Source organism: Pimephales promelas, chromosome 17 (genome assembly GCF_988280905.1).
Source record: "Pimephales promelas chromosome 17, fPimPro1.hap1.1, whole genome shotgun sequence".
Classification (NCBI taxonomy): Eukaryota; Metazoa; Chordata; class Actinopteri; order Cypriniformes; family Leuciscidae; genus Pimephales; species Pimephales promelas.
This window is the reverse complement of record NC_142785.1, coordinates 17,391,978-17,417,924: the sequence shown is the minus strand read 5'-3', so window position 1 is coordinate 17,417,924 and position 25,947 is coordinate 17,391,978. Positions and strand designations below refer to the sequence as shown.

Genomic DNA, 25,947 nt, shown 5'->3' with positions numbered 1-25,947 from the left:
AATGTTCGTTAAGGCCGTATTCAGAATGGCATACTACTATACTGTGTACAGTGCGCATGGTAAGAGCATTTTCCCATACACGATACACCCGGATGTTCAACTATATGCAGAAGTGTGCAGTATTCAGTATGCACTGATGTATGCAGTAAACTTTGCAACTTGGCGTTCCATTTCCAGTGTGGCCGTTGGACTGGATGTAATTACACATCCCATTTGACTCATTATTTGATCAGACTGCCCAAAATTTTTGCACTAAATTTAATTAAAAAGGGCAAAATATTGTTTCATTTTGTAGATAATAATTGGATGCCACTCACAGGCAAAAATAATGAGGTCATGTGGTGTCTATGTAACATTACTGTATAATAGGCAGTTCAAGTCAAGTCAATTTTATTTATATAATGCTGTTCACAATACACAGTTTCAAAGTAGCTTTACAAAAAATCCTGATGTTAATGTTTGTAATATCTTAATGCCTTATAAAGTCTCATTTAGCCGATTAGAGCTGGGCAATAACAATGATATATAAAATTTAACATTTGAGATTTGATATATAGTAATTCGCTATATAGCTACATGTAAAAATTGTATGCGGTATATAAAATAATGCCTACTTTTTAAATAATAGTAGACTGCATATGCAGTATGAAGTACACTATCATTCCATTCTGAACACAGCCATTTTAACAACCTCTTCAAATCAATCGAATATAAAAAAAAAAAAAAAAAAAAAAAAACTCGAAACGCTTGTCTACAATCCATTCCCTGTCATTTAATTTTCGTCACATGAATGTTAATGTTTGGCAGGGGCCCTCTTAGAGAGTGAGCGAGAATGAAAACTAAATAAATTTGTGTCAGTTTAATGAAGCAGAGCTGTGCCACATTTATGAATAAGGCACAGCAGAAATTAATGAGAGACTTTGCTGCTGGCCGACTAATCAATCAAGATTCAATCGCCCGCAAACACAAAGCCACGGCATTCGTCAGAGCGAGAGCGCTGTTTTTCTGTCCTTATATCGGGTCATATTGATTTTTGCCTCCTCCCAATAGCTACTTCTGATGGACTGTCGTGTAACGGGGAGAGTTGTTTTTAAGTCAGCTGTATGACATTAAACTTACAGCCGAGAGCTGCTCTCTGGCACTTTGATACATCAGCAGAAGTACAAATTCTGCTGGGAATTTATTTATTTTTTGGTAAAAAAAAAGAGCTTGTCACTGATGCGGTTCCTCTTAAAGGGACAACTTTGTATCGTTTATACCCCTAAATTTCAAATATTAGTATCTTCAAACCATTAAAGTTTATTTTCTTGGCTTGTCCCCACTGGCATTTCCTTTCTTTATGCGATTTTTGTCTTTGTTATGTCTCTCTATATAGGTTTAGATTTTACACAGTTATACAGTAACCCTGTTACCATATATATATATATATATATATATATATATTTTTTTTTTTTTTTTCTGTAGAGCTGTCAACCCTGTTAAACTCAACTTTTGTTACCTTTCTGAAAGCATATTTATCTCCCCAAAATGAAAATTCGCTCATTTAATCATCCTCATGTCATTCCAAACCAAATGATGTTCGTTCATCTTTACATAAATGAGTCTATTTTTAATGAAACCTGAGAGACTTCTCTACATCAAGGATTTGCACACATCAAATTTTCATAAAGAGATTATAAAATAACTGCATCAAGCAGTTTGAAGTCTAATAAAACAAATGTGTTTCTTGGACAATTTAGGCTGTTTTTCATATAAGCATTGATCCACACATACATGAGCTCATCAAATATGGTATGCGGATAAGCTTAAAAGTGTTTGCTTGATGTGCGAAAACCAATTAATTTGTTCTTACATTTCATGCGCTCTGTGTCTGTGTGTTGATCAGTGTTTATTAATGACAGATTTAACAGAATAATAAGAGACGTTTTTGGGGTGAACTATTCCTTTAATTCAGTTTCAGATGACACATATTTTAACACTTCAACACATTGTTTGTCAGATAGAATGTTTAATTTGTCTCAAACACTTTCGAGCCAGAAAATTGATGCCTGATTCACTGCTTTCATAGAAGTATAAATCACCCTCCACAAAAAGTATGTGTCACAATATAGGAGGGTAAAAAAAGGTTTATAGCCTAATGACGAGCATCTGTAGTGTGAGTAAGAACATGGCAGAGTACGTCTCTTCTGCTCTCCGGCTCACGCAGAGACTCCTACACTCGTGTGCATCTTGACGTAGTTCCGATCCTTCTATACAAAACTCAAATAATATGCTTTTTAACATAATAAGGTGCCTTGCTGGCACCAAGATAATTGAAATGAAACCCCACAAATAGCACTTTTACCTGCTTGAAGTTATTTCCAATGGAGATTGTTGTTAGCATATTGTCGCTAAGCTAATGATGCAACACTCAAGCAGAGATAATACATAATACATCAGCCTGAGCTATTTTAATTCATATTTGCAGTATTCATTGTTAGACATGATGTTTCTCTTGACTCTATCTGCTACCTTAAATAATTTTTATACTTTTTCATTGAATGTGCAATGCATTCTGGGATTGCCTATTTTAGAAGTCAGGATAATTGAGTGTTTTAGGCAGCTGACTGGGTTTTGGAACAGAGCTATTATTTAGTGATATGCGTAGTCATTGATTTATAAAGATTCAGGCTGGATGTGGTATGAAATGTAATGTTTTTGACTGACAACAGTGTTGAAAGTAAAGGGGAAAGATTATGAATAATAACATCTCTGCTGTCTGCATTTAAATAGTACAGATTGCTTGCATATTTTATTCGAGTTGAGCGTTAAGCTACTTGTTTATTCACACTGTGTACTGCAGGTCAGAGCTGGATGTGTTACATTAAAGCGATCCGCAGAGCTGCCTGGAAATAATTGTATATGTTTTTTTTTTTAAGTTGTGTTGACCTACTTTGCAACTTAGAAATATAAATTACACAGTTTTTTTCTGTTTTGGGCCACTGCGAACACTGCAGGGTGTTTTGTGTGAACTGGAAGGACACATAATCTCAAAGACATTTTCTCACACCCTAAAGTCTTTCCAAACCGTATTTTTTTTTTTCCTCTTTGACACAAAATCAGCATTATAAACAGCTAATGCCATCGGTTGTCACATCCCACGTGACTGCAAATGAGATCTGAAAGCTTCGGTAAACAGCTTGACTGTATAAATCACCATCCATCTTGTATCCAAAATCAAAAGTTCAGACATTCTACCCAAGATATCCTTTTGTGTTTCATGAAAGAAAGAAGATCAGGTTTGGAATGACCCTTATGAGGGTAAGAATGTGCTTTTTTTTATTTGTTTTGGATACTTCCAGCATTCTTGACTATTTGAAATAGCATCAATTTCCCCTTGAACAAGTGACCGTAAATGGCACACACATTTTTTTTTTTTCAATTTGGCTCTGAGGTTGATGATAAAATTGGCACTTGAGATCTTGAGAGCTCTGGTTAAGAATCTGTACTCACTCTGTTTGAAGCCCAGGTACGGTATCCTCTCAATGGGAGTTTTCCTCTCTTTCATGTACTTATACAGCGCCACCAGGAAGGCCTGCTCATCTGTCCGGCACTCCCCACCTCCTTCAACCTTCGGCTTGTCCTCGGATGGCACTTTTTTCCAACTGCTGCCACTGTTGTTTCTGGGCTTAGGCAGTCCTGATTTTGTGTCCACCTTCATCTAAACATCACATAGCAAAAATAAATAGTTAAGAATATTGAAAAGCAAGCTTGGTCTGTCAAGGTGGATTACATCAGATCTACTTCAGACCTGCATCAAATAAATATAAAAAGATAATGCATTTTTTTTAATGTACATCAGTGGCTCTCAGAGTTTTATTAGTGATTGAATCAGTGATTTAAAATAATTATTTTTTATTTTTTGCTTCATAGAATAATAATTTTCTTAATCAGTATTAGGCTACTGTCTTGTTTTGTCCAGTGACATTATTAAAACATTCTTAAAACAGGATAAGTTGACATCACTTACTTAATGTTTTTGCTTTTGCTAACACCACTAATTATTGTTAGATTTATGGTTAACAATTTGCCACTGGCGTCAAAATGAATTAACTTAATTCAAGACTGTATTTAGTTGATCAAAAATACAGTAAAACAATAATTTTATTACACACACACACACATTATATATATATATATATATATGAAGAGTTCAGATGCAAAAGCCTCTAAATGCCATTTGAAATTTTCTTCTTTAATGATGATTTTTATCAAACTTGTATATTTAAGTTCAGTAATTTCACTTAAATAACAATTAATAGGTAATTATCATTGCCATTTAAGTGAAATTACTGAACTTAAATATACAAGTTTGATAAAAATCATCACTAAAGAAGAAAATTTCAAATGGCATTTAGAGGCTTTTGCATCTGAACTCTTCATATATATATATATATATATATGAAGAGTTCAGATGCAAAAGCCTCTAAATGCCATTAGAAATTTTCTTCTAAAATGACCATTTTTATCAAGCTTGTATATTTAAGTTCAGTAATTTCACTTAAATGACAATTAATAGGTAATCTTCATTGCCATTTAAGTGAAATTACTGAACTTAAATATACAAGCTTGATAAAAATGATCATTTTAGAAGAAAATTTCAAATGGCACTTAGAGGTTTTTGCATCTGAACTCTTCATATACTGTGTATATATATATATATATATATATATATATATATATATATATATATATACATATATATATATATAAAGTGTGTGTGTGTGTGTAATTTTTTTCCTTTGATGATGAAGATGAAAAGAATAATTTCTTCTTTTGAGTAATGCTGAAATAAATAGAACATTTATTTGACAGAAATCTTTTGCAACAATATAAGTCTTTACTGTAACTTTTAATCAATTCAATGCGTTCTTCCTGAATAAAATTATTATTTTCTAAAAAACAAAAAAAACTTCAAATGGCACTAAAAACACGCCAAAATACAAATCAAAGTGTTTTTTTTCCCCCTCCCCAAATAATTTTAAAGAAAAAATCAGAACCCATGACTAAATGAGAACCACTGGTTTGCATATTGATTGTTTTCAGTACTGTACGAAATGCTTTGCATTTACTAAATACCAAGACAAACGTTCAAACTCTTAAAATAGCTGTTCTGACCCAGGAGTGAGTGTCTGAGAACTGCTATGGAGTCAGTTTTACAGTGTCAGGCCTCACCATGCTGTCACATACTACAGTCATCGCTGGCCCACACACGTCTGTTTAACCATCTGTTCCCGGTAATCAAGAGCATTTATTTTCCAAAAGGAGTTATCAAGGCCAAAGGAATATGTGAACCAAAACAACAAAAAGTCAAAGAATGAAACGCTGAAGCATTAGGTTACATTGCCATGAAGCAAGTATAACATGGGTTTTTGATGTACATGTGTGCATGTTCTCTATCATATGAGAACTATTACAGAACAAAACCCTGTGTTTTAATTACTATTTATTTATATTACTGAGGCCAAATTACTCTGCTTGAAATAGTTTTTTTTTTTTTTCTTTTGCCATGCCAAATATTTACACTCCAGGGTAATCCTGGGTAAAGGGGTCAAGTCAAGTCAAATTTATTTGTATAGCATTTTTACAGAAAAGCATGGTGTTAATGTTTATAATATCATCATGCCTTAATATCTTCATTTATAATATCTTAATGCCATTTAGCAGATTAGAACTGAGCAATAATATGGTTTACATTTTGCCACGATAAAAGCGATCAATGTGAATTATATATATATATATATATATATATATATATATATAAAATGTATGGAGTTACAGTTGGACATAATTATATATCCAACTTTATATAAAGAGCTGGGTGATAATATAGTTACATTTTGTGAAAAAAAATCAGGCAGTTAGATTAGCTAAAGCACTGTTGCTGTATGTTAGCGTACTGCAAGTATGCGCATAAAGTTGGATATTATATATATCCTTTTTGTATATAGAGCTGTGCGATAATATAGTTTACATTTTGCAATGACATAAACAATCATGCAGATGAGCTATAGAGCTACAATAGATCATATCTTAAAAAAAAAACGAGTGAGGGCCAGTTTAGATCACTCCATATTTTTAAGGTTTTCAACAAAGCTGGAATGAATTAGCTGCTGTTTTGCTGAACAAATATTCATCCAGATGAGGAAGACCATAAAACACAGCCCTCATGCTGGCAGGAGAATGGACAGGAAATGACATGCAAGGGCAAAGGTTGATAAAATAACAAGAAGAAAAACAATTGTAGCCCATTAGTCAAACATGGGAATCTGAAGTAACAGTAACACTAAATACCAAATAACAGGAAAAGGAGGGAAGTACTTTAGATTGATGGATTGAAACTGAGACTGTGCTAATCATATCTAAAAATGAACTAAAAAATAAAAAAGACTGAGCTAAAAAAAAATGTTTTGCATTAAAAGACATGCACAAAATGAAGGATGGCGTATATTTCTGTGACCCGTGTACTGAACAATACCACTATTCATCATGTGTTGAAATTATCTGCATCTGCGCTGAATTAAATTAGAAGCTGAAAATATTAAGGCCTGTTTATTTTATACCTTTATACTTTATTTTATATATTTTTTTATTTTATTTTTCTTTATCAAAATTATCTAGCTTTTTAAGTTATATTACTTTTCATTTCTACTTTATTTAATAAGTATTATATATTATCAATTTAATATAAATGAAATTGATCTAAAACTGGATTAGGGTTTTGGATTTCCTTTTTTAAAAATATTCGAATCACTAAAGTCACAGTTGGCCAAGACAAAGTCTGCACTTAAATCCTATCGAACAAATTTGGGATTTAGTGGGGGATAGATAGATCTTTGGGAACAACTAGAAACTATTTCTACTTTTTTTACTAAGTCGATGCCAACAGAGACTGTGGAAACACATTGTATATTAAAACAATGCCACCAAGAATGCAAGCTGTTATCAAGGCAAAAGGAAGCCATATAAAATATTACGTTTTTGGCCATTATGTGTGAAAAGACTTTAGTTGTTTCAGTTTGTTATTTGCTTAATAAATGCCAATACGTTTTTGACAGATTCCTAAAATATTTGTGTTTTCTCTTTATTATGACAAATGGTCAAATAAATTTGTTAAGCACTGTATACACTGCAAAAAATATTGTTGGTTTAACTTAAAAAAGTAAGTAACCTGGTTGCCTTAAAATTTTAAGTTGATTGAACAGGAAAAAGTGAGTTAATACAATGTAGGAGATTAATTTAATCATCAAAAACTCAGGATAATAAGTTATGTCAACTAAATAAATTATTTAAGTTGATTTGACAAAAGAAAATATGTTGTGATAACAAATCTTGAAAATATTTTTTTTATAAAAATACAAGCCATTGTATGATTTGCTGAAATGGCCCAGTGTCTTCTGATTTCTTTGATATTTTCTACACAAAAATTCCCAGAAACCACTGTGCATGATGCTCAGACTTCTTCTGCAAAGTGGACCAGACCTTGTGCTCATAGTTGAAAGTTTGTCATTCAGGGAGCCTAGATATTAGTCATAATTATATTAGTTATGAATAATAATCTTCACAATTTCAATACCTTGAAAAGAGACTTGCCCTCCACGCCGTTGGGCTCCTTGGCATTACCGCACTGGCCCTGCGAGTCTCGCCGCTGGGAGATGGAGAGCTTCTTCTTCCGGGGCCGGCCCTTCAGGTTGGGAGCTGTGGACAGCAGAAGACCAGTTAGAGCCGTCACTGACAGCCATATGCACCCACAGCCCATAAAGACCCCTGACATCTGCTCACTGCACTATAGCACAAATAGGGAAACATGACAATGGATAAGCCATGTGTGGTGGACACAATTAAACTACAGCCAACATTGTTCCACCAATTGGTAGCTTGACAAGAGATCCCTGGAGCCATTCCAGTGACTTACATTGCTTTAAATGATATTTCATCCTCCTTCATTCTGGATATTTTTTACATTGAATGACACTCAGAACTTAATTATCCTGAGACAAAGTCAAAATGCTCTCCATCACTGTTACAGGCATTGCTTGGTCATCAGTTCCAAATCGTTTTCATTATTATATCGGCCTCCAAGCAGGAATGTTAATACACATGGCAATGGTAAAGCAATTCACGGAATGACAGGATGTGTCAACAAGCGGAAAACTCAAACAAAGCCTGAAGGGCAAATGAATAAAATCCCTAATACGTCGTCATCACAGCTCAAAATAACAGCGAAAAATGAGGTGGGTGCAACTGGGTCAGCCTTACAGGACTAGAATTAATATTTGAACAAAAACAAAAATAACTCACTCATGTTGTTTCACATATTCCTAAATAATTCAACCTTCTGTTTGACATGGCATAACTTACCCCTATGGGGCATGTGCCACTTCACCACTTCACTTCCCTTGATCTCCCGGAACAGGGGGCAATGCCAAGTGGCGTTTTTGCACCCTTGAAGGGCACTTCTGGAAGGGGACGCCATTTCGAAAGTGAACAACTGAATCCCTTCACAAACGATCATTCCACAAGTTCGTTAGTGAAGGGAACATGCGATGGTCACTGCAAGGAAGTATTTTATTTGTTTATGGTCATGTGACCCAGGATGGCGAATTCTCACGATTCATTTCATGATGTGCCCTTCTCCCTACTTCAGGAGCTTTACCCTTAGGGCATAGGGATGCTCACTTCCGATTAAAGCTACACTGTGTACGTCTTTTAGTTTATTCTTGGCTAAAAACACTTAGTTCTTTCAAAAATATATGTGCTCATTAATGTATATTTACTTCGTTCAAGTAATAAAGTATTCTCGTGAGTGTATAATATGCCATTGAAAATACATACGGGTTCTAATGTCGGTCGCCATGTTGCCCCTCCATCTTGAAAGTACATTAGCCAAAGAGGGACATACCCGTTAATTCAAGCTTCGCCTTTCGCGTTTACATTTGAGTTAACACTCATGGACGAGGTCGAACTGGAAGCCATGTTAATCTTGGACTACATTGGCCACCGTAGGAGTTAGGCCGTGTGTCCACCGAAGCGTTTTTAGCCAGCTAGACGCTCTGCTGAAGACGCCGTGCTTTGGGCGCTTGAGAGCGTTTTGACAGTGCAGCGTTTTTTCTGTTGAGACGTTTCGTTGCTATGATACAGAATATCCGCAGCACAGTTTGAATGTTGTGACAGTTGGTCAGCGTGGTTTAGTCCCGCCCATCCTCCATTGTGATTGGACGGCTGGGTAAAATGTGACAGTGATGAGTGCTGCGTTTTTTCCAAAGTTGAACATTTTTCAACTCTCGGCGACCAGTAAAAAACGCCGGGCGCTCGCCGCTTCAGCGTAAAAAAAAAAACGCTCAGCGCCTCGTCACGCTCATGGCGTTTAAAAAAACGCGGCGCTCCCATTGAAAACAATTGAAAACGCACGCCAGGAGCGTGGAAAAACGCTTTGGTGGACACACGGCCTTAAAACGAAATCGGAATTGTGAGGAACAGAAACTAATATTCACTGGATGGTCATATACCTTTTCACCGCTAGATGGGGGTAAAAAATTCACACAGTGTAGTTTTAAGGCATAACCAACTCTGTTTACGTGAACACTTACCAAAAAGGTCATCATTTTGTGCGCGTTTGACCATTTAAGAGCATCCGAAACACATTACGTTTCTTTCGCAACTTCACTCAAAAATAAACGTTCCAAAATGAGATTTTCAGAGAACCACCATTTTTGGTTCCCCAAAGAACCTTTCAGTGAATAGTTCTTCAAAGGACCATTTTTCGTGTGAAGAACATTTTAATAACGAAAACAACCTTTTGTGCAATGGAAAGGTTCCATGGATGTGAAAGTTTCTTCATTCTTCAATAAATACCCTTTATTTTAATAAATGTATTGAGCTTGAATGATTTACATCACTTGAATGTTTAAACTGGTAAGACTGCTTGCAAAAACAGTCACATTTGATATGCATAACCATGTGTAACTCTACCGGGTTGACAAATTTCTACCTGCTGATCAAGTCATCTGTTGTATCGCCCACCCCTAGTGATGACCGAGTGAACAGTCTTTCGGGCCAGAGAAAAATCAAATGTTTCACGTTTCCAAAAGTTTCTAAAAGCCCATTGTGCACCTGATGAATGAATGCCATCGAAGCATCTCCAGCATCCAGCTGCAAAATGACAACCACAAGCAAGAGTTCAAACTCCGAGCAACGAGAGGCAGGAGGAGCTTCTGACACCAGGACAGGTGCTCTCGAGCGCAGGTTCAGTGCGGTCAGCTGGCACCGCATTCCATGTGCGCTGATGATGATTAAATCATTGTCAAGGTTACACAACGCTACACTTGATCTTCCAACAAAGCAAAGACTGGCAACATGATCTGTTCTGGGAAAAGAAAAGAAAGCATTACCTAATCAGCTGGAGAAGAGCTTATTTTATTTTTGGGTTCATTCTCAACACGCCGCCTTTTTTCATCAGATTTGGCACATGCAGCATTGGGGTCAGAGAAACGGCACATCAAATGAGTCCATTTGTTCATAAATAAACATTTATGTAAGAAGCCTTCTTGTCACCTTGGCAACAGGCAGGTTGTTTACTTGGCTGCAGTGGCCATGACAAACACATTTGCGCAGGCATCCGTGGGCTCGGCAAAGGAACGGCTTACGTTTATTGAGGAAATGAGGCCGCTTCTCTCTTAAATGTCACTTTTCCTTTGTTCCTTAGACTAATTCACTCTGCATTCGTATTTGCCAATTCTTTTCCCTTTAGCTTCCACCCCATATCACAATCATTTAAATTCTAGCCATGTGAGTAATGTATTACTCATGATTGCTGGAGTACATTAGCTCCTTTACTTCATGCTTGCTATCCCGCGTTGAGCTCTCCAATATGAGCACTCCATTCCCATTTTTTTTAGACTTCCATAATATAAATAATTTATTGGTTTATTTAATGTTTGATATAAACACTACAATTCAATAATGTAGGGGTCAGTAGGGTTCAATTTCAATTTCAAAACACTTTATTTGTCCCCAAGGGGCAATTTGTGAGGCCACATATAGTAACGAAAACATCGGGTTGGGCATCGTTTTGATTTGAACGATTCTGATTCCGAATCTTGCTTTCGATTTCGGTTCTTTTCGAATTTCCATTCCGATTCTTTGAGGGGTGGAGTCAAAACATGTCACAGGGCCACAGGCTCATTTCACAGAGGAACATTTTATTTTGATTCAATGAGTTTTAGTTTTGTATTTAAATATTTAACGCAATTACGCAGTATCCGTTGAGTCCTGCCTGCCTGAAAAGACGCGCGTCAGTATCAATTTCACTTTCGGCATTGAACAAACCATAACACACACAAATTATGCCAAAATATCTGTTTTGTGTGCACAGCTTATGAACGCTCGACGGCTGTCTGAATTCACTCACTCGTCGTTTTCATTCACTCATATACTTAGTGAACAGTAGCCTAACGTAGGGAACAGGCCTAATTTAGTGAATGAGGGTTTAGAGGGCGATTTCGAATTCAACCAGCGAAAATAGAGGACACTGACAACGAGCTGACAGACAGGACCGAGCAGGTAATATTTAATATGAAACAAAGTCTCAACTTAAAATTTGGTCAGTTAAAGAAAATTAAACAATAGGCCTACCGTTGTGTGGCTCTTTGACAGTGGTGGAATGTAACGAAGTACAAATACTTCGTTACTTTACTTAAGTACATTTTTCACGTATCTTTACTTTACTTAAGTAGAATAAATAGTGCATACTTTTTACTTTTACTTCGTTACATTTTGCAGCAATTATTCTACTTTCTACTCCACTACATTTCTACAACTTCTGTTACATTTTCGTTACATTTTCTGATCAGTTTTTCCACTGCCAAAAAGTAATCTGACCGTCCGTTCGTTGCACGTTTGTCTCACCAGTGACGTTTGGTTGCCATAAATACATCAACTAAATGCGTCTCGCACGCAGTGTGTTTATCATGCAACTCATTCGCGAAAATTTGTTTTTACGTGCATAGGAAACACACTGTGTGTAATATATGTTTGGTTTGGTTAGGATTATGGCAAGCCAAGAGGTTCAGAATTACACCATAAATGAATCGCGTTTACTGCCAATAGTTATTAACATATAGTAAGGATAAGCATGATATTTCCTAATTGCAAGCTTGTTTCAGAAATGGTGACATTTTTTTTCCATCATTATTGAACATCATTATAGGAGTAGGCTATTAGGTTAAATGAGTTAGAATTAAATGTTTTATTAATCATTAGAAAATAGACATTAAGAGAATCAATTGTTATGCAAGTACTTTTACTTTTAATACTTAAAGTACATTTAAAATAAAGTACTTTTTACTTTTTACTTAAGTATGGTTGTCATTGTGTTACTTCTACTTTTACTAAAGTAAATATTTATCTGGGTATTTGTACTTTTACTTAAGTACTGAGATTCAGTACTTCCTCCACCACTGCTCTTTGATTTGTCGTGAAAGATTGCCTCAGTTTAAGCCATGTTCAAATTCACGACGTTAATCTACTAACTCTCATGACTGCTTTGTTGGACACAAGTGGTGGATTTAGATTGGTCAGCATGTCAATCAAACTACCTGTTAAGTATGAATTTACGCTAATTTAAAAGTGAAGTGCACACTGCCACACCAGCTTTTTATAAGCGATGTAAAAAAAGAAAAATGTTTAGTTTTCAAATTAGCGCCAATTCAGGGCAGAGTAACAACAGTGGTGAACTTGCGTGTTTGGAACTGATGATCGAAATCCAAAACAAATTTGCTAAAAGATTCCAATGGCGTCGTTATTTTTTTAAACGGTTCCAAGTTCCCTAGGGGTCAGTAAGATTTTTTTTATGGTTTTGAAAGAAGTCTATTATGCTTACCAAGGCTGCATTTATGTGATCAAAAATAAGCAAAAACAGTAATGTTGTCAAATATTATACCTTATACTACAGGGCTGTTGAATGCTTGATTCTTATTGATTGAGAACGTTCTAAGGTGTGCAATTATTTTCAGGGAAACGCAAGGCTAAAGTAGTTTCAGGCAGGTTTGTCCGCATTACAGTTCCATATCACTGCGCGTAGTTAACTGTAATAACGGAAAATAGGATACAATTCATAACAAGAAAAAACATGCAGCCCCATGCGCGCGATCTGAAATTTTCGATGTCTAACTTCAAAATCAATGGACACACACAGTTTAATTTTAATAAATAAAGTATGTAGTCCAATCTATAATAGGCTAAATAGAAAACAATACAATAAACTGTAGTATAAGCGGAATAATTGAATTCAGGCCGTTGAATTATTAGAAAAATAATGCACACCTGAGGTGGTAATGCGGTCACGACGCAAAGCGGGGTATAATTCAACGGCCTGTTGTCCAATATTCCTTACATATTTTATATAACCATTTTATATTTTAATATGTTTTAAAATTGAATTTATTTCTGTGATGACAAAGCTGAAATTTCATCACATGATCCTTGCGAAATCAATATAATGCTGATTTCATGCTCAGGATTATGCTGTCTTCCATGATAATATTTTGATTTGATAATCAAGTGAACTTCAATAAACATATTAAAATAATAATAATACAAAAAAAAAACATGCCATGACCGCTTTTAAATCCATTCCACAGAACTCCATGGATTTCCCTCTCAAATTCCTGATTCCCGAGCCTGCTGATAAGACAAAACAACTGTGGTTGGTCTCGCTCTCTCTCTCTCTCTCTCTCTCTCTCTCTCTCTCTCTCTCTCTCTCTCTCTCTCTCTCTCTCTCTCTCTCACTCTCTCTCTCTCTCTCGCTCTCTCCCCCGCTCTCTCCCTTATTCTAGCACAGCACACAATATGGGGACAATATTGGCAGATATATCAGCCTGGTCTAAGAATCTGCCAATATTTGGCCAGTGTGCAATAACTGACTGTTAAGTGTTCCTAAATAGCCAGAAGAAGAATGTTAGAATTTGTAGTTAGAATATATATACAACAGCTTTGTCATATACATTTCCATGTGACCGTACACCATTTACATTACAGTTTTTTTTATTCGCTTTGGTACTATTTTCACAAGTAAGGTGTACATTTTCAAAACTCTTAGTGCTAATATCACAACAGATCATCAAAAGTACACTTTTTTCAAACATTTCATCATGTTTTCAACTGTGTTAGTACAATTCACACAATCACAAAGTATCCTTTTCACAACACAAAATAAGTGTTTCATCTACATTATTGTTTCATTCACAGTAACTGCCTTTCATAAAGCTCTTACTATCAAACTTTTGATTTGCATCTTTTTTTGTTCAGTTTAATACTTTTGTCTATTATTTAATCCAACAGATCTTAATGGTTAATCAATTAATCATTTGGTAAACCTATAGATTTTTATTTCAGCAATATACAGTATATGGATTTTGAGAACTACAGAAATAAAATGTGTTTGTATGAAAATTTACAGTAAATTACATGTAACCACACATGATGAATACTCATTATAGCTAATTGATTTCACATAGTGGTAACCACAATTGGCCACTATATACTGTAAATGATTGTAGAGGATGTCTTCATTGATCCTTCACTTGATTACATGATGGATATTTGGAAATTATAGATTATGTAAATGTTGGGTACTGTAAGTGCATTGCCTAATGTTACAGTAAAACTGTGTAATCTGTCTTTCATAGTACTGTAGCATATTCATTTCAGCACTTCTAAGGCCGATTTGAAACATGTATCTTGCATTGTTTGCTGCATGTTGGATGAACTGATTGTTAAAAGTACTAAACTGAAAGAAGATCATATTGTTGTGTTTCAGTGATTAAACCAAATGTTCTCATTACATATTACAATAATGTTGTGTTTGAAATAATGATTATGTGGACTGAAAACATGTGCAACTGACTGAAAGCATTACATCAGGTTTTGAAAGAATGACTAGCTGCGTTACAAGTGTGATCAGTTTGGATTTTTGTACTAAGAGTTTTGAAAATGTACACCTTACTTGTGAAAATAGTACCAAAGCGAATAAAAAAAACTGTAAATAAGCCAAAGTGTAATATTATCCAAATGCTTTTAAATCCACCCATAATGCATAAATTGTGTCACTGTCCTGTAAAGCAAAGCTCCAATTATCCAAAGGAGCAGCAGACCTTTTCTTAATATGTCTTCTTTTCTTGTTTCCCCCAACTGACGGCTCCCGTTGTCACAAACATCAAAAGCTCATTACAGCAACTCAGTTGCTTTTGTTTCCAGTAATCTCTGCACTTTCCCTGTGTGGATTTTAACAGGTCATTTACTCTGGTGCTGGGGCCTGAAGGGTGGCCAGAGCTTTGAAGCTGGGCTGGGCTTCTCTACCTTCTTCCAAAGTCATTACAGAGCACTATGGGGTCTCTCGCAGATCAAATATCTGCTTGTGCATTCCTGTGGTCATGCTTTTTCCTTTGAGCAAATACGTTTGAAGCATATCTACGGATTCTCCAGAGTTTTGACCTGAAACATTTGTGGTGGATGGAAGTTTCAGAGGAAGCCAAATTAAATGAACTGAATCTGAGTCTCAGTCTCAATCAAAGTCACACAGACACACACAGAGAGAGAGAGAAAGAACAGTGTGGGAAAATATTTACCCTCACATTCCATGGCTCAAATCATTGTACAGTACATTTATAACTACCATAAATTAAAAAAAAGAATCACCTCCTAACATTATAATATAAAAATATATTATTGCATTACTTGCTATTACTTGCCAAGCATTATATTGAATGGAAAAAAAATGTGCAAACTCTGTTTTATTGGTTAATATTACGGTCGTGGTTCCATATATAATGAATAAACGAATTACATTTATTCATCGTGAATAAGCAAATTAAGTTTTGATTCAGAACATTCATATTTAAATATTTTCTAAGAAAAAAAATCTTTGGATCATGTAAAGAAAGTGAATAAGGTCATTTTTACAGTTACGAATTGACTTGTGTTCATCAGGGTTATTAGTTAACTTAAACTAAAACCATAAAAAATTACTTAAAAATAATGCAAAAATATACTATACATTTCATTTTATTTCTCATTAACTTGATGTGTTAAAATAACTAAAATTGAAATAAAATTAATAAAAAACTATTTAAACATATATAAAATAAACATTAATTAAAATGACAAAACACAACAAAATGAATAAACTTTAACTAATAATAATAGCTGGAAATTGGGGAGAAAAACAAAAACAAAAACAAAATATGAATAAAAACTATAATATTATCTCAATGGTCCTAAAATAACACTGGTGTTCACTGTCCTAGACGTATCTGAGTGATGTTTCACTCAGCTGAAAGGTCACACTCATCACATGACCTGTGTTTTCTGGCACGTCAAGCATAGTATAGTCCGATATTAAAGATTTAAAGAATACGCTCGCATCTGCATTCAGGTGATGCCATTTTTAGTGCTGTCAAAATAAAAGTCGTGTTGCTGTCAAAATAAATGCTGCTTTTGACATTTCTCGACCAATGAAAAAAACATATAGGCCAATAATAGGCAGATAATCTAAAAATGCCAAAAATCAGTCAAAACAAATCAATTAAAAGCTACTAATTAATTCGGTAATTATCCAATATATAGGCCGATAACTCTAAAATATTGGCCAATACTGGATACCGATATATTGCGAATCTCAATAGCAGTTTTTGGCCCAATCATTTGAGTCTTAAATGCCATGTGACATGGCAGATGTGTTATTTTGGAAACCTGTTTGATACAATTATGTGTAGCCTATTTTTAATCTTGGACACCTAAGCTTTAAACTTTTCTCAAAAACAAAATGAATGACTTGTGATCATTTTGTCGCAGTAAACCGAGTGAATCACGAAGACCTTTTTATTGTATCAGGTCTCTCTCTCGAGGCCTGATAGAGTTCCTCAGCTCGGTGTGATTTAATACAGTGCTATACGGCAGATGGCACTGTGAGGTGCAGAATGAGCAAAACATACACGATGAATAAATGATATCGCCCTCATTAAATAATGCTGCGCGCTCCCAAATCCCCCACCGAAGCAGCAACACTTCCATCTTTTAATCGCTGATAGTGTTGAGCACAAGTCTCTGAATCAGCAGCAGCAGTGCGACTTCTGCGAGGCAAACAGATTGGACCAAACAATGAGTCAATGTCACTGCGCGTCCCCTCATGGGGGGGGATGCGGCGTGAGCGCGTATACATGACGCACACACCAAGGTCAGATGCTAATTCAAGAGAGAGCAAGTGGTACAGTCACAGCACATCACTGAAAGCTGCGCATATGCCGGAGGACTCTGCATACGGCGTGTTTGTTATTTATTTATCTGGCCGTTTGTGCTGGAGTGTGTGGTGTTATGTCATGTGCGGTTGTGGGAGAATGCTGCATCAGCTTGATCCCTCAACACACACTCCAGATCCAAATCCCTCTCATGTGTTATTCATCTCACAATCCTCCCAACTTCACAATGAACTTTCGAAGAGCGAAAGTCGCTATATGATATTCAATGACACTCCCTATGTATATGGCTCGGGACCCTTCTTTAATCATTTTATTATTATTCTAGCAGTTGACAATCTAATCCAACTTTGATGTTCTTTGACTTTTACTTTCATGTTCATACAACAAATGGTGTCAGATAACTTAGACATTCCAGCTATGTTAATGTTAATTATGAGTTAATGCATTAGTTAACATATACTATTAGCAATATTCAGCAAAAATGTTTTTTACAGTGTCCTCCTTACACGTTACATGTAGTTCCTATAGTAATAATTGTAAATTATGCATAATTACATGTGACTAACGCTTAACCATGTTACACGTTGCTATATGTACGTAAAATAGAGTGCCGAAGTGATGACGTCACTTTGTAGGACAACTCGGAAGCTAGCGGCGCATGGGTTCCCTCGGTCGAAAAGCTATGCATTTTCCCCATAGACTTTTGGAAAATCGCAAAAAATAAGATCTGTGTTTAACAAAGGGTTGTGACCCTTACATGTTTTGTCTAGCAAGATAATCTTTACAAGTTAATCCAAAATGTATAAATTTTGAAGCCTATAAAGATTTTAAAAAACACAATCAGACACTATAAAGTAAAAAAAAAACCACAAGCAGGTTATAACTGTGTTCTTTGTCAGAGATCAAAACGTGAAAATATTAAGAGGCCGTGTTCACCACAGACCTTATTTCAGGCGATTTAGCAAAAACCCATTGAAAAATCCCATAGGCTTTAGAGCGAGGGAACCGTAGTAGTGCTAAAATGCTAACTCACTTCCGCGTTTTGGCCTACAGAGTGACGTCGTAACTTCGGCACTCTCTAGTAGGCTACATTGTAAAAAATATTGTTGTTTAACTTAAAAATTTTAAGTTCATTGAAATGGAAAAAAATTGTTAATACAATGAAGGAGAATAATTTAATGACCAGAAACTCAAAAATTTCTGTTATCTGAACTACATAAATTATCTAAGTTGATTTGACAAAAGAAAAAATGTTGTGATAACAAATCATGAAAATAAATTTTTTACAGTGTATTGCCCCATAATGATGAAAAAACCTTTAATATCACCCACTAATCAATTGATATTGATATGTTGTGACTATTTAATAGAGTTATAATAATAGTAGCACATAGTAATGAAGCTTGCCTTAGAAAACCCCAACAACAAGATAGCGATGTAACCACAATGATAAAATAAAGACGACTTATCTAATATAACTTGATCTAGCCCTTTTGCTCTGCTTCTGTACAGTAAGTTCTTAGCAGCAATAATCAGCTCTTCTACTTTTATTCTGCTCTCAATATGCTAATATGCTGCCTCATCTTCTTTTATGAACATCTGACTAACAGCCATTTGATCTCTGCCTAAAAATAATCCAACGTTATTTTGCTTCCCTCTTTCTCTCTCTTTCATTTTGTCTACACATTCCTGTCAATCCTTTCTGTTAGCTTGACTCTTTTTATAGGAAAAATCATAATGTGGTATAATTAAATGATAAAAACTCTTTTGAGAGGAGATTGTGTCATTAATACGATTAGATGTAAGAATATCACCAGCACTGGAGATTTGTGATGAATTATTTATATACGTTGTGCAGGAGTCATCTCATTGACAGCCAGTTGCCCTCTAGTGTTACTGTGAGGTATTACTCACACCAGGACAATAGTGACCTCTCTCACACACCAAACCTACCCATCACAGAAAACCTTCAGCATTTTAATAGGTTCAAAAAACATAATTCTGTATGATTTATAAGCTGTATTCTTCATGGGAATCAAAAATCTTCTTTTGCATCTTTTGTCCCCATTACTGGTTGAACACAATGAACCACAAACACACATGCAGCAATATAAACAGTCAATACAACCAATCCAGCAGAATCACTTAACCCCTTCCTGTCATGACATCATATTAGATAATGTAATATCTTAATGGATATACCCCCAATATGTTTACCTAAAGGACAAGAGTAAAATGGCATTACTACAGATATTATAAATCAAAAACTGAAAAGAGACACACTGAGGTGTGTGATACAACTGACTGAATGCTAAGCTCATATCCTATTGTTCCAATTTCTTTTTCACATGATTTTCACGACAATAAAGTGAAAACACCCTCCCCCAATTCTCATGAATGAAATACAGTGATTGCTATAATCCTTGACACAAAAAAGTAAAAATGTAAAAAAATGTAAAAAATTAAAATATTAGTACTTCACATATGGACTAGAAATCTAAATAATAAATAAATATTATTATTATTAATAATAATACATTGGTGAGAATATTTTACATCAATTTAAACATAAAATGTAATTTATATTAAAATATAATATAAATATAATATTTTAATATAATAATAATAATAATAATAATAATAATAATATACTAGTGACAATTGTTTTATTTTAAAATGTCACAAGCAAATAATATTTCTTTTTACATTATTAAATTATTACAAATGGTCAAATACAATTTTGTATACATTTAGATTTACAATTAGTAAATTAAATAAGTATTGTAAATAGCATACATAATATTATATTATATTATTAATACCATGGTGAGAATTATTTTAATTAAATATTATAAAATGTCACAAGCAAAAAATAAAATAATAATAATAATACCGTAGTGAGCATATTTTTACATTAATCTCAATATTCTATAATATTCTGAATGGTCATAAGTTGATCATGGTCAAACTATATTGTTCATAAATGAATCTAAATTGAAACTTTTCGTTTGCATTAAAAAATATCAGCACTCAAAAGGCCTCACTTCACCACTAGACCTGCTGCCGTGTGACAACTTTAACCGCAATTTACTTTACTTCAACTTTACTTCATCATTGTCCTACTTTAGCATGAAAGCCTTTGTAACACCCTTCTGAAAATAAATCTGACGGTGAAGGATGGAAAAAAAGTGTGTCTGTCTATATCAGGGGCAAGAGGGGGGTGGTTCAATAAAATAACCCTGCACTTACTAAGATGAGCACCCCGGGTCACTGTCACCCCGACCTGCTCATATTTGACTGCCCTGTGAACAAAAATATAAAAAGCTGAGACTACAGCCCATCCAAGAGTCTATTAATCTAGCCAGCATCCGTCAGCAGTGCACAGCTCCTCCTGAAAGCTTCTGGCAGGAGCTAGTGTGTGTGTGTGTGTGTGTTTGTAGGGGGGGTCAGTTTTGGCACAAGCTCCTGGGACAGGGAGTGTGGAACGGGACACTACGAGTGGGATTTATAGACATCCAAATTAACAGTCGCTGCTGAACAACAGATGCGTCGTCATCCGATCCGGCCCCTCAACGTTTACTTAGTGTGTCTTCCCTGTGCTGGATTTCATCCTCATTTAGACATGCCATAGTCCGGGCAAGAAGAAGAAGGGGGGGTTATGACTGAGAGTGGATCCACTCACACTGACGCAGGAATGTGTAATAACCATCATGCCAATTGCTCATAAATCTCATTTATTTTTGTAACTCTCTTGCTCTCCACTGCTCCCCCCAATGAAGATGCTAATAGGCCCTGTGGTTTGACCGAGAACCGGCCATCTGTGTTGACGTTTAATGCATAGGATAGTTAGCACTTTAAGTTGCAATGGATTTTAATGCGGTCTGGGAATAAATTTGTGAGGGGTGAGCATTGAGCAATGTAGCTCAAGAATAGATCTGTGCCGTCTAGATATTGCTATTAAAGGAATGCCTAGTTATCTGTATTGACTGTATTTATTATATATATTTAAGTGTATATAATTATTAATTTGAAAAATAAATAAAATACAAATATACAAATATTTTAAAGACATGTAAAACATTGATCATTTATATATATAGATATATATATTTGTGATGTATTTTTTACAGCTACATTTTGAGTGACTTCCTATTTTTAAACAACAGTGCATTAATATATGAAAAGTTGACAAAAGGCACGCCATCCTGTGGCAGATTCATCAAGCTAAATTGCATGATATCCGTGGGGAGGGCAGAGCGCACAGTGCAAATTTGCATCAGAATTGCTGATGCAACCGCATTACCGCCAGCACAGCGCAAGTGCGGCCCGACTGACAGATGCATCCTGGGGGACAAAATAAAAGGCCAGCATGACAGTTCTCTTAAGCTGGAAGCTTGTGTTTCACCTAGCATTTGTGTGTGTGTGTATTTGAGAAAGAGACAAAGAGAAGGACAGATTCATCCACTTATGTAAGCTTGAAGGGCCTGGGCATCATCTTGCCAGTGTGTTGATCGTGGGTTAGTGGAGGTGGTCCTGGGGCCGGGGGGGGCAGCAGGTTACAGATGGCACTTCATATGTTGTGGTATCAGTTCCCATGTATTGCAGCACAGTCACATGATAGCTATGATATAGTGTGTGCCAGATGCTAAATATTCTCTAGTTAGCATGGATGGATTGGTTTGTTAGTTATGAGAGATTAAATACATTGATATCATTCTTTTGAAATTCTTGGGGGTAATAGGGCAATAAAGAATTAAATTATTTATAGACTGTCAGATAGAGAGATCAATTAGATAGACAGATAAAAATCCACCATACACCATAGTCCATGACCATACACCATAGTCACATAGGATATATATATATATATATATATATATATATATATATATACATATATATATAGATAGATAGACAGACAATAGACAGACAGATAGATAGATAGATAGATAGATAGATAGATAGATAGATAGATAGATAGATAGATAGATAGATAGATAGATAGATAGATAGATAGACAGACAGATAAATGATAGATAGATAAACGATAGATAGATAGATAGATAGATAGATAGATAGACAGACAGACTGACAGACAGACAGACAGACAGACAGACAGACAGACAGACAGACAGACAGACAGACAGACAGACAGACAGACAGACAGACAGACAGACAGATAGATAGATAGATAGATAGATAGATAGATAGATAGATAGATAGATAGATAGATAATATAGATAGATAGATAGATAGATAGATAGATAGATAGATAGATAGATAGATAGATAGATAGATAGATAGATAGATAGATAGATAGATAGATAGATAGATAGATAGATAGATAGATAGATAAACGATAGATAGATAGATGATAGATAGATAGATAGATCAATGGATAGATAGATAGATAGATAGATAGATAGATAGATAGATAGATAGATAGATAGATAGATAGATAGATAGATAGACAGATAGATAGATAGACAGATAAACGATAGATAGATAAACGATAGATGGATAGATAGATAGATAGATAGATAGATAGATAGATAGACAGACAGACAGACAGATAGATAGATAGATAGATAGATAGATAGATAGATAGACAGACAGACAGACAGACAGACAGACAGACAGACAGACAGACAGACAGACAGACAGACAGACAGACAGACAGACAGACAGACAGACAGACAGACAGATAGATAGATAGATAGATAGATAGATAGATAGATAGATAGATAGATAGATAGATAGATAGATAGATAAACGATAGATGGACAGACAGACAGACGGACAGACAGACAGACAGACAGACAGACAGACAGACAGACAGACAGACAGACAGACAGATAGATAGATAGATAGATAGATAGATAGATAGATAGATAGATAGATAGATAGATAGATAGATAGATAGATAGATAAACGATAGATGGACAGACAGACAGACGGACAGACAGACAGACAGACAGACAGACAGACAGACAGACAGACAGACAGACAGACAGACAGATAGATAGATAGATAGATAGATAGATAGATAGATAGATAAATGATAGATAGATAGATAGATAGATAGATAGATAGATAAATAGATAGATAGATAGATAGATAGATAGATAGATAGATAGATAGATAGATAGATAGATAGATAGATAGATAGATAGATAGATAGATAAACGATAGATAGATAGATGATAGATAGATAGATAGATCAATGGATAGATAGATAGATAGATAGATAGATAGATAGATAGATAGATAGATAGATAGATAGATAGATAGATAGATAGATAGATAGATAGATAGATAGACAGATAGATAGATAGACAGATAAACGATAGATAGATAAACGATAGATGGATAGATAGATAGATAGATAGATAGATAGACAGACAGACAGACAGACAGATAGATAGATAGATAGATAGATAGATAGATAGACAGACAGACAGACAGACAGACAGACAGACAGACAGACAGACAGACAGACAGACAGACAGACAGACAGACAGACAGACAGACAGATAGATAGATAGATAGATAGATAGATAGATAGATAGATAGATAGATAGATAGATAGATAGATAGATAGATAGATAGATAAACGATAGATGGACAGACAGACAGACGGACAGACAGACAGACAGACAGACAGACAGACAGACAGACAGACAGACAGACAGACAGACAGACAGACAGATAGATAGATAGATAGATAGATAGATAGATAGATAGATAGATAGATAGATAGATAGATAGATAGATAGATAGATAGATAGATAGATAGATAGATAAACGATAGATGGACAGACAGACAGACGGACAGACAGACAGACAGACAGACAGACAGACAGACAGACAGACAGACAGACAGACAGACAGATAGACAGACAGATAGATAGATAGATAGATAGATAGATAGATAGATAGATAGATAGATAGATAGATAGATAGATAAACGATAGATGGACAGACAGACAGACGGACAGACAGACAGACAGACAGACAGACAGACAGACAGACAGACAGACAGACAGACAGACAGACAGACAGACAGACAGACAGACAGACAGACAGACAGACAGACAGATAGATAGATAGATAGATAGATAGATAGATAGATAGATAGATAGATAGATAGATAGATAGATAGATAGATAGATAGATAGATATATAGATAGATAAACGATAGATGGACAGACAGACGGACGGACAGACAGACAGACAGACAGACAGACAGACAGACAGACAGACAGACAGACAGACAGACAGACAGACAGACAGACAGACAGACAGACAGACAGATAGATAGATAGATAGATAGATAGATAAGATAGATAGATAGATAGATAGATAGATAGATAGATAGATAGATAGATAGATAGATAGATAGATAGATAGATAGACATAGACAGACAGATGGATGGATGGATTTCTGCTGATATAACCTGACTCTGTTTTCCAGGGAGACGAGCGGCATGTAAAGGATCTTCTGCTGCCACAGAAACTTTGATTTGCACTGAATATAATTACACAGAACAGCGTGTGCTTTTTGTCCAAGTCAACACAAAAGGGGGTTATTTCTTAAGCTCTCATTGTGTTTCCAGCACTAATGATTTTCATTAGCGCATAAGTAAGGGTAAACGTCTATGAAATGCTTTCGCTCGCTCTGAAATTTGCACGTGATGTTCAGCTGCGACCTTTATTTTAAGACAAACAGCCCTGTTCGCATAAAACGCACGGTTTAATCCTCAACTCTAAACATATTAACGACATCAAAGGTTGAAGATGGAGGGAGACCTTTAATGGGAACGAGATGCTGTTATCTGCATGTACGACTGAAGAACTCTGGCCCAAAGCCAGCCGCTAATCATCATTACACATCCGACCCCGTACCACAACGTTCCCATGACAACCGCGATACCGGCGGAGCATGTATATTTGCCAGAAACTTAAGGCAACTATGAAGTCTGCGCCCCCTGCTATAGATGAGCCGTTTGAATTGGCTTGATGTAATCGATTCAATTTTTCACACATGGAATATTACAGCCTCATTTAGGAATTAGCAGTGTGCCAGTATGAAGCTGCTTTGAGATTATATATATTTTTTTAAATTAAGAGAGGACATCTAGTCACATTCAAGGTTCACCTTGTGGCTCAAAGAAATGCTTTCAATCCATTTCTGTTTCAAGTGTTTCTTTGTTCTCCATCAGCTGGGTCACTTTTTAGAACCTAAATTAGAATTTATTAGAAGCTAAATATGTTTATTGTCAATTAGAAATCAATTAGAAGCTAAATATTTTTATTGTCAGTGTTTTTGACTTGCATTTTTCAAAATGTACATCCTTCTTACCCTTGACTGCTTGAGACAGAGGAACAGTAGAATATTTGAACACAAGAACAGATTCTGTGTGACTGAAAGTCTATGCAGAGGGTTAAAAATAGTCTGAAGAAAATACAGGAACCGATCAATGAAATGAGGTAGGCCTACATAACCTTCAGAAAGATGATCAGCAACCTCCCATATCATAAATACTACATGAACTGTGGCATTTTTACATATATATGAGGTTTACCATTTTTGCAACCCTGTTACAATGATTTTTTTCACTTTGATTTTCCAGCAATAAACATTAAATAAATA

The 25,947-nt window shown here is 35.4% G+C and overlaps 1 protein-coding gene across 1 annotated transcript in view; it reads right to left on the bottom strand.

Moving 5' to 3' along the window:
* Nucleotides 1-25,947, bottom strand: part of arid5b (AT-rich interaction domain 5B) — a 126,144-nt gene that overhangs the window by 33,614 nt on the left and 66,583 nt on the right. The window contains exons 5-6 of the mRNA XM_089122041.1: nt 7,616-7,737; nt 3,493-3,700 (exon numbers count right to left, since the gene is read on the bottom strand). Of these exons, the coding sequence (XP_088978167.1) occupies nt 3,493-3,700; nt 7,616-7,737 (330 nt within the window). The remainder of the gene's footprint in view (nt 1-3,492; nt 3,701-7,615; nt 7,738-25,947) is intronic.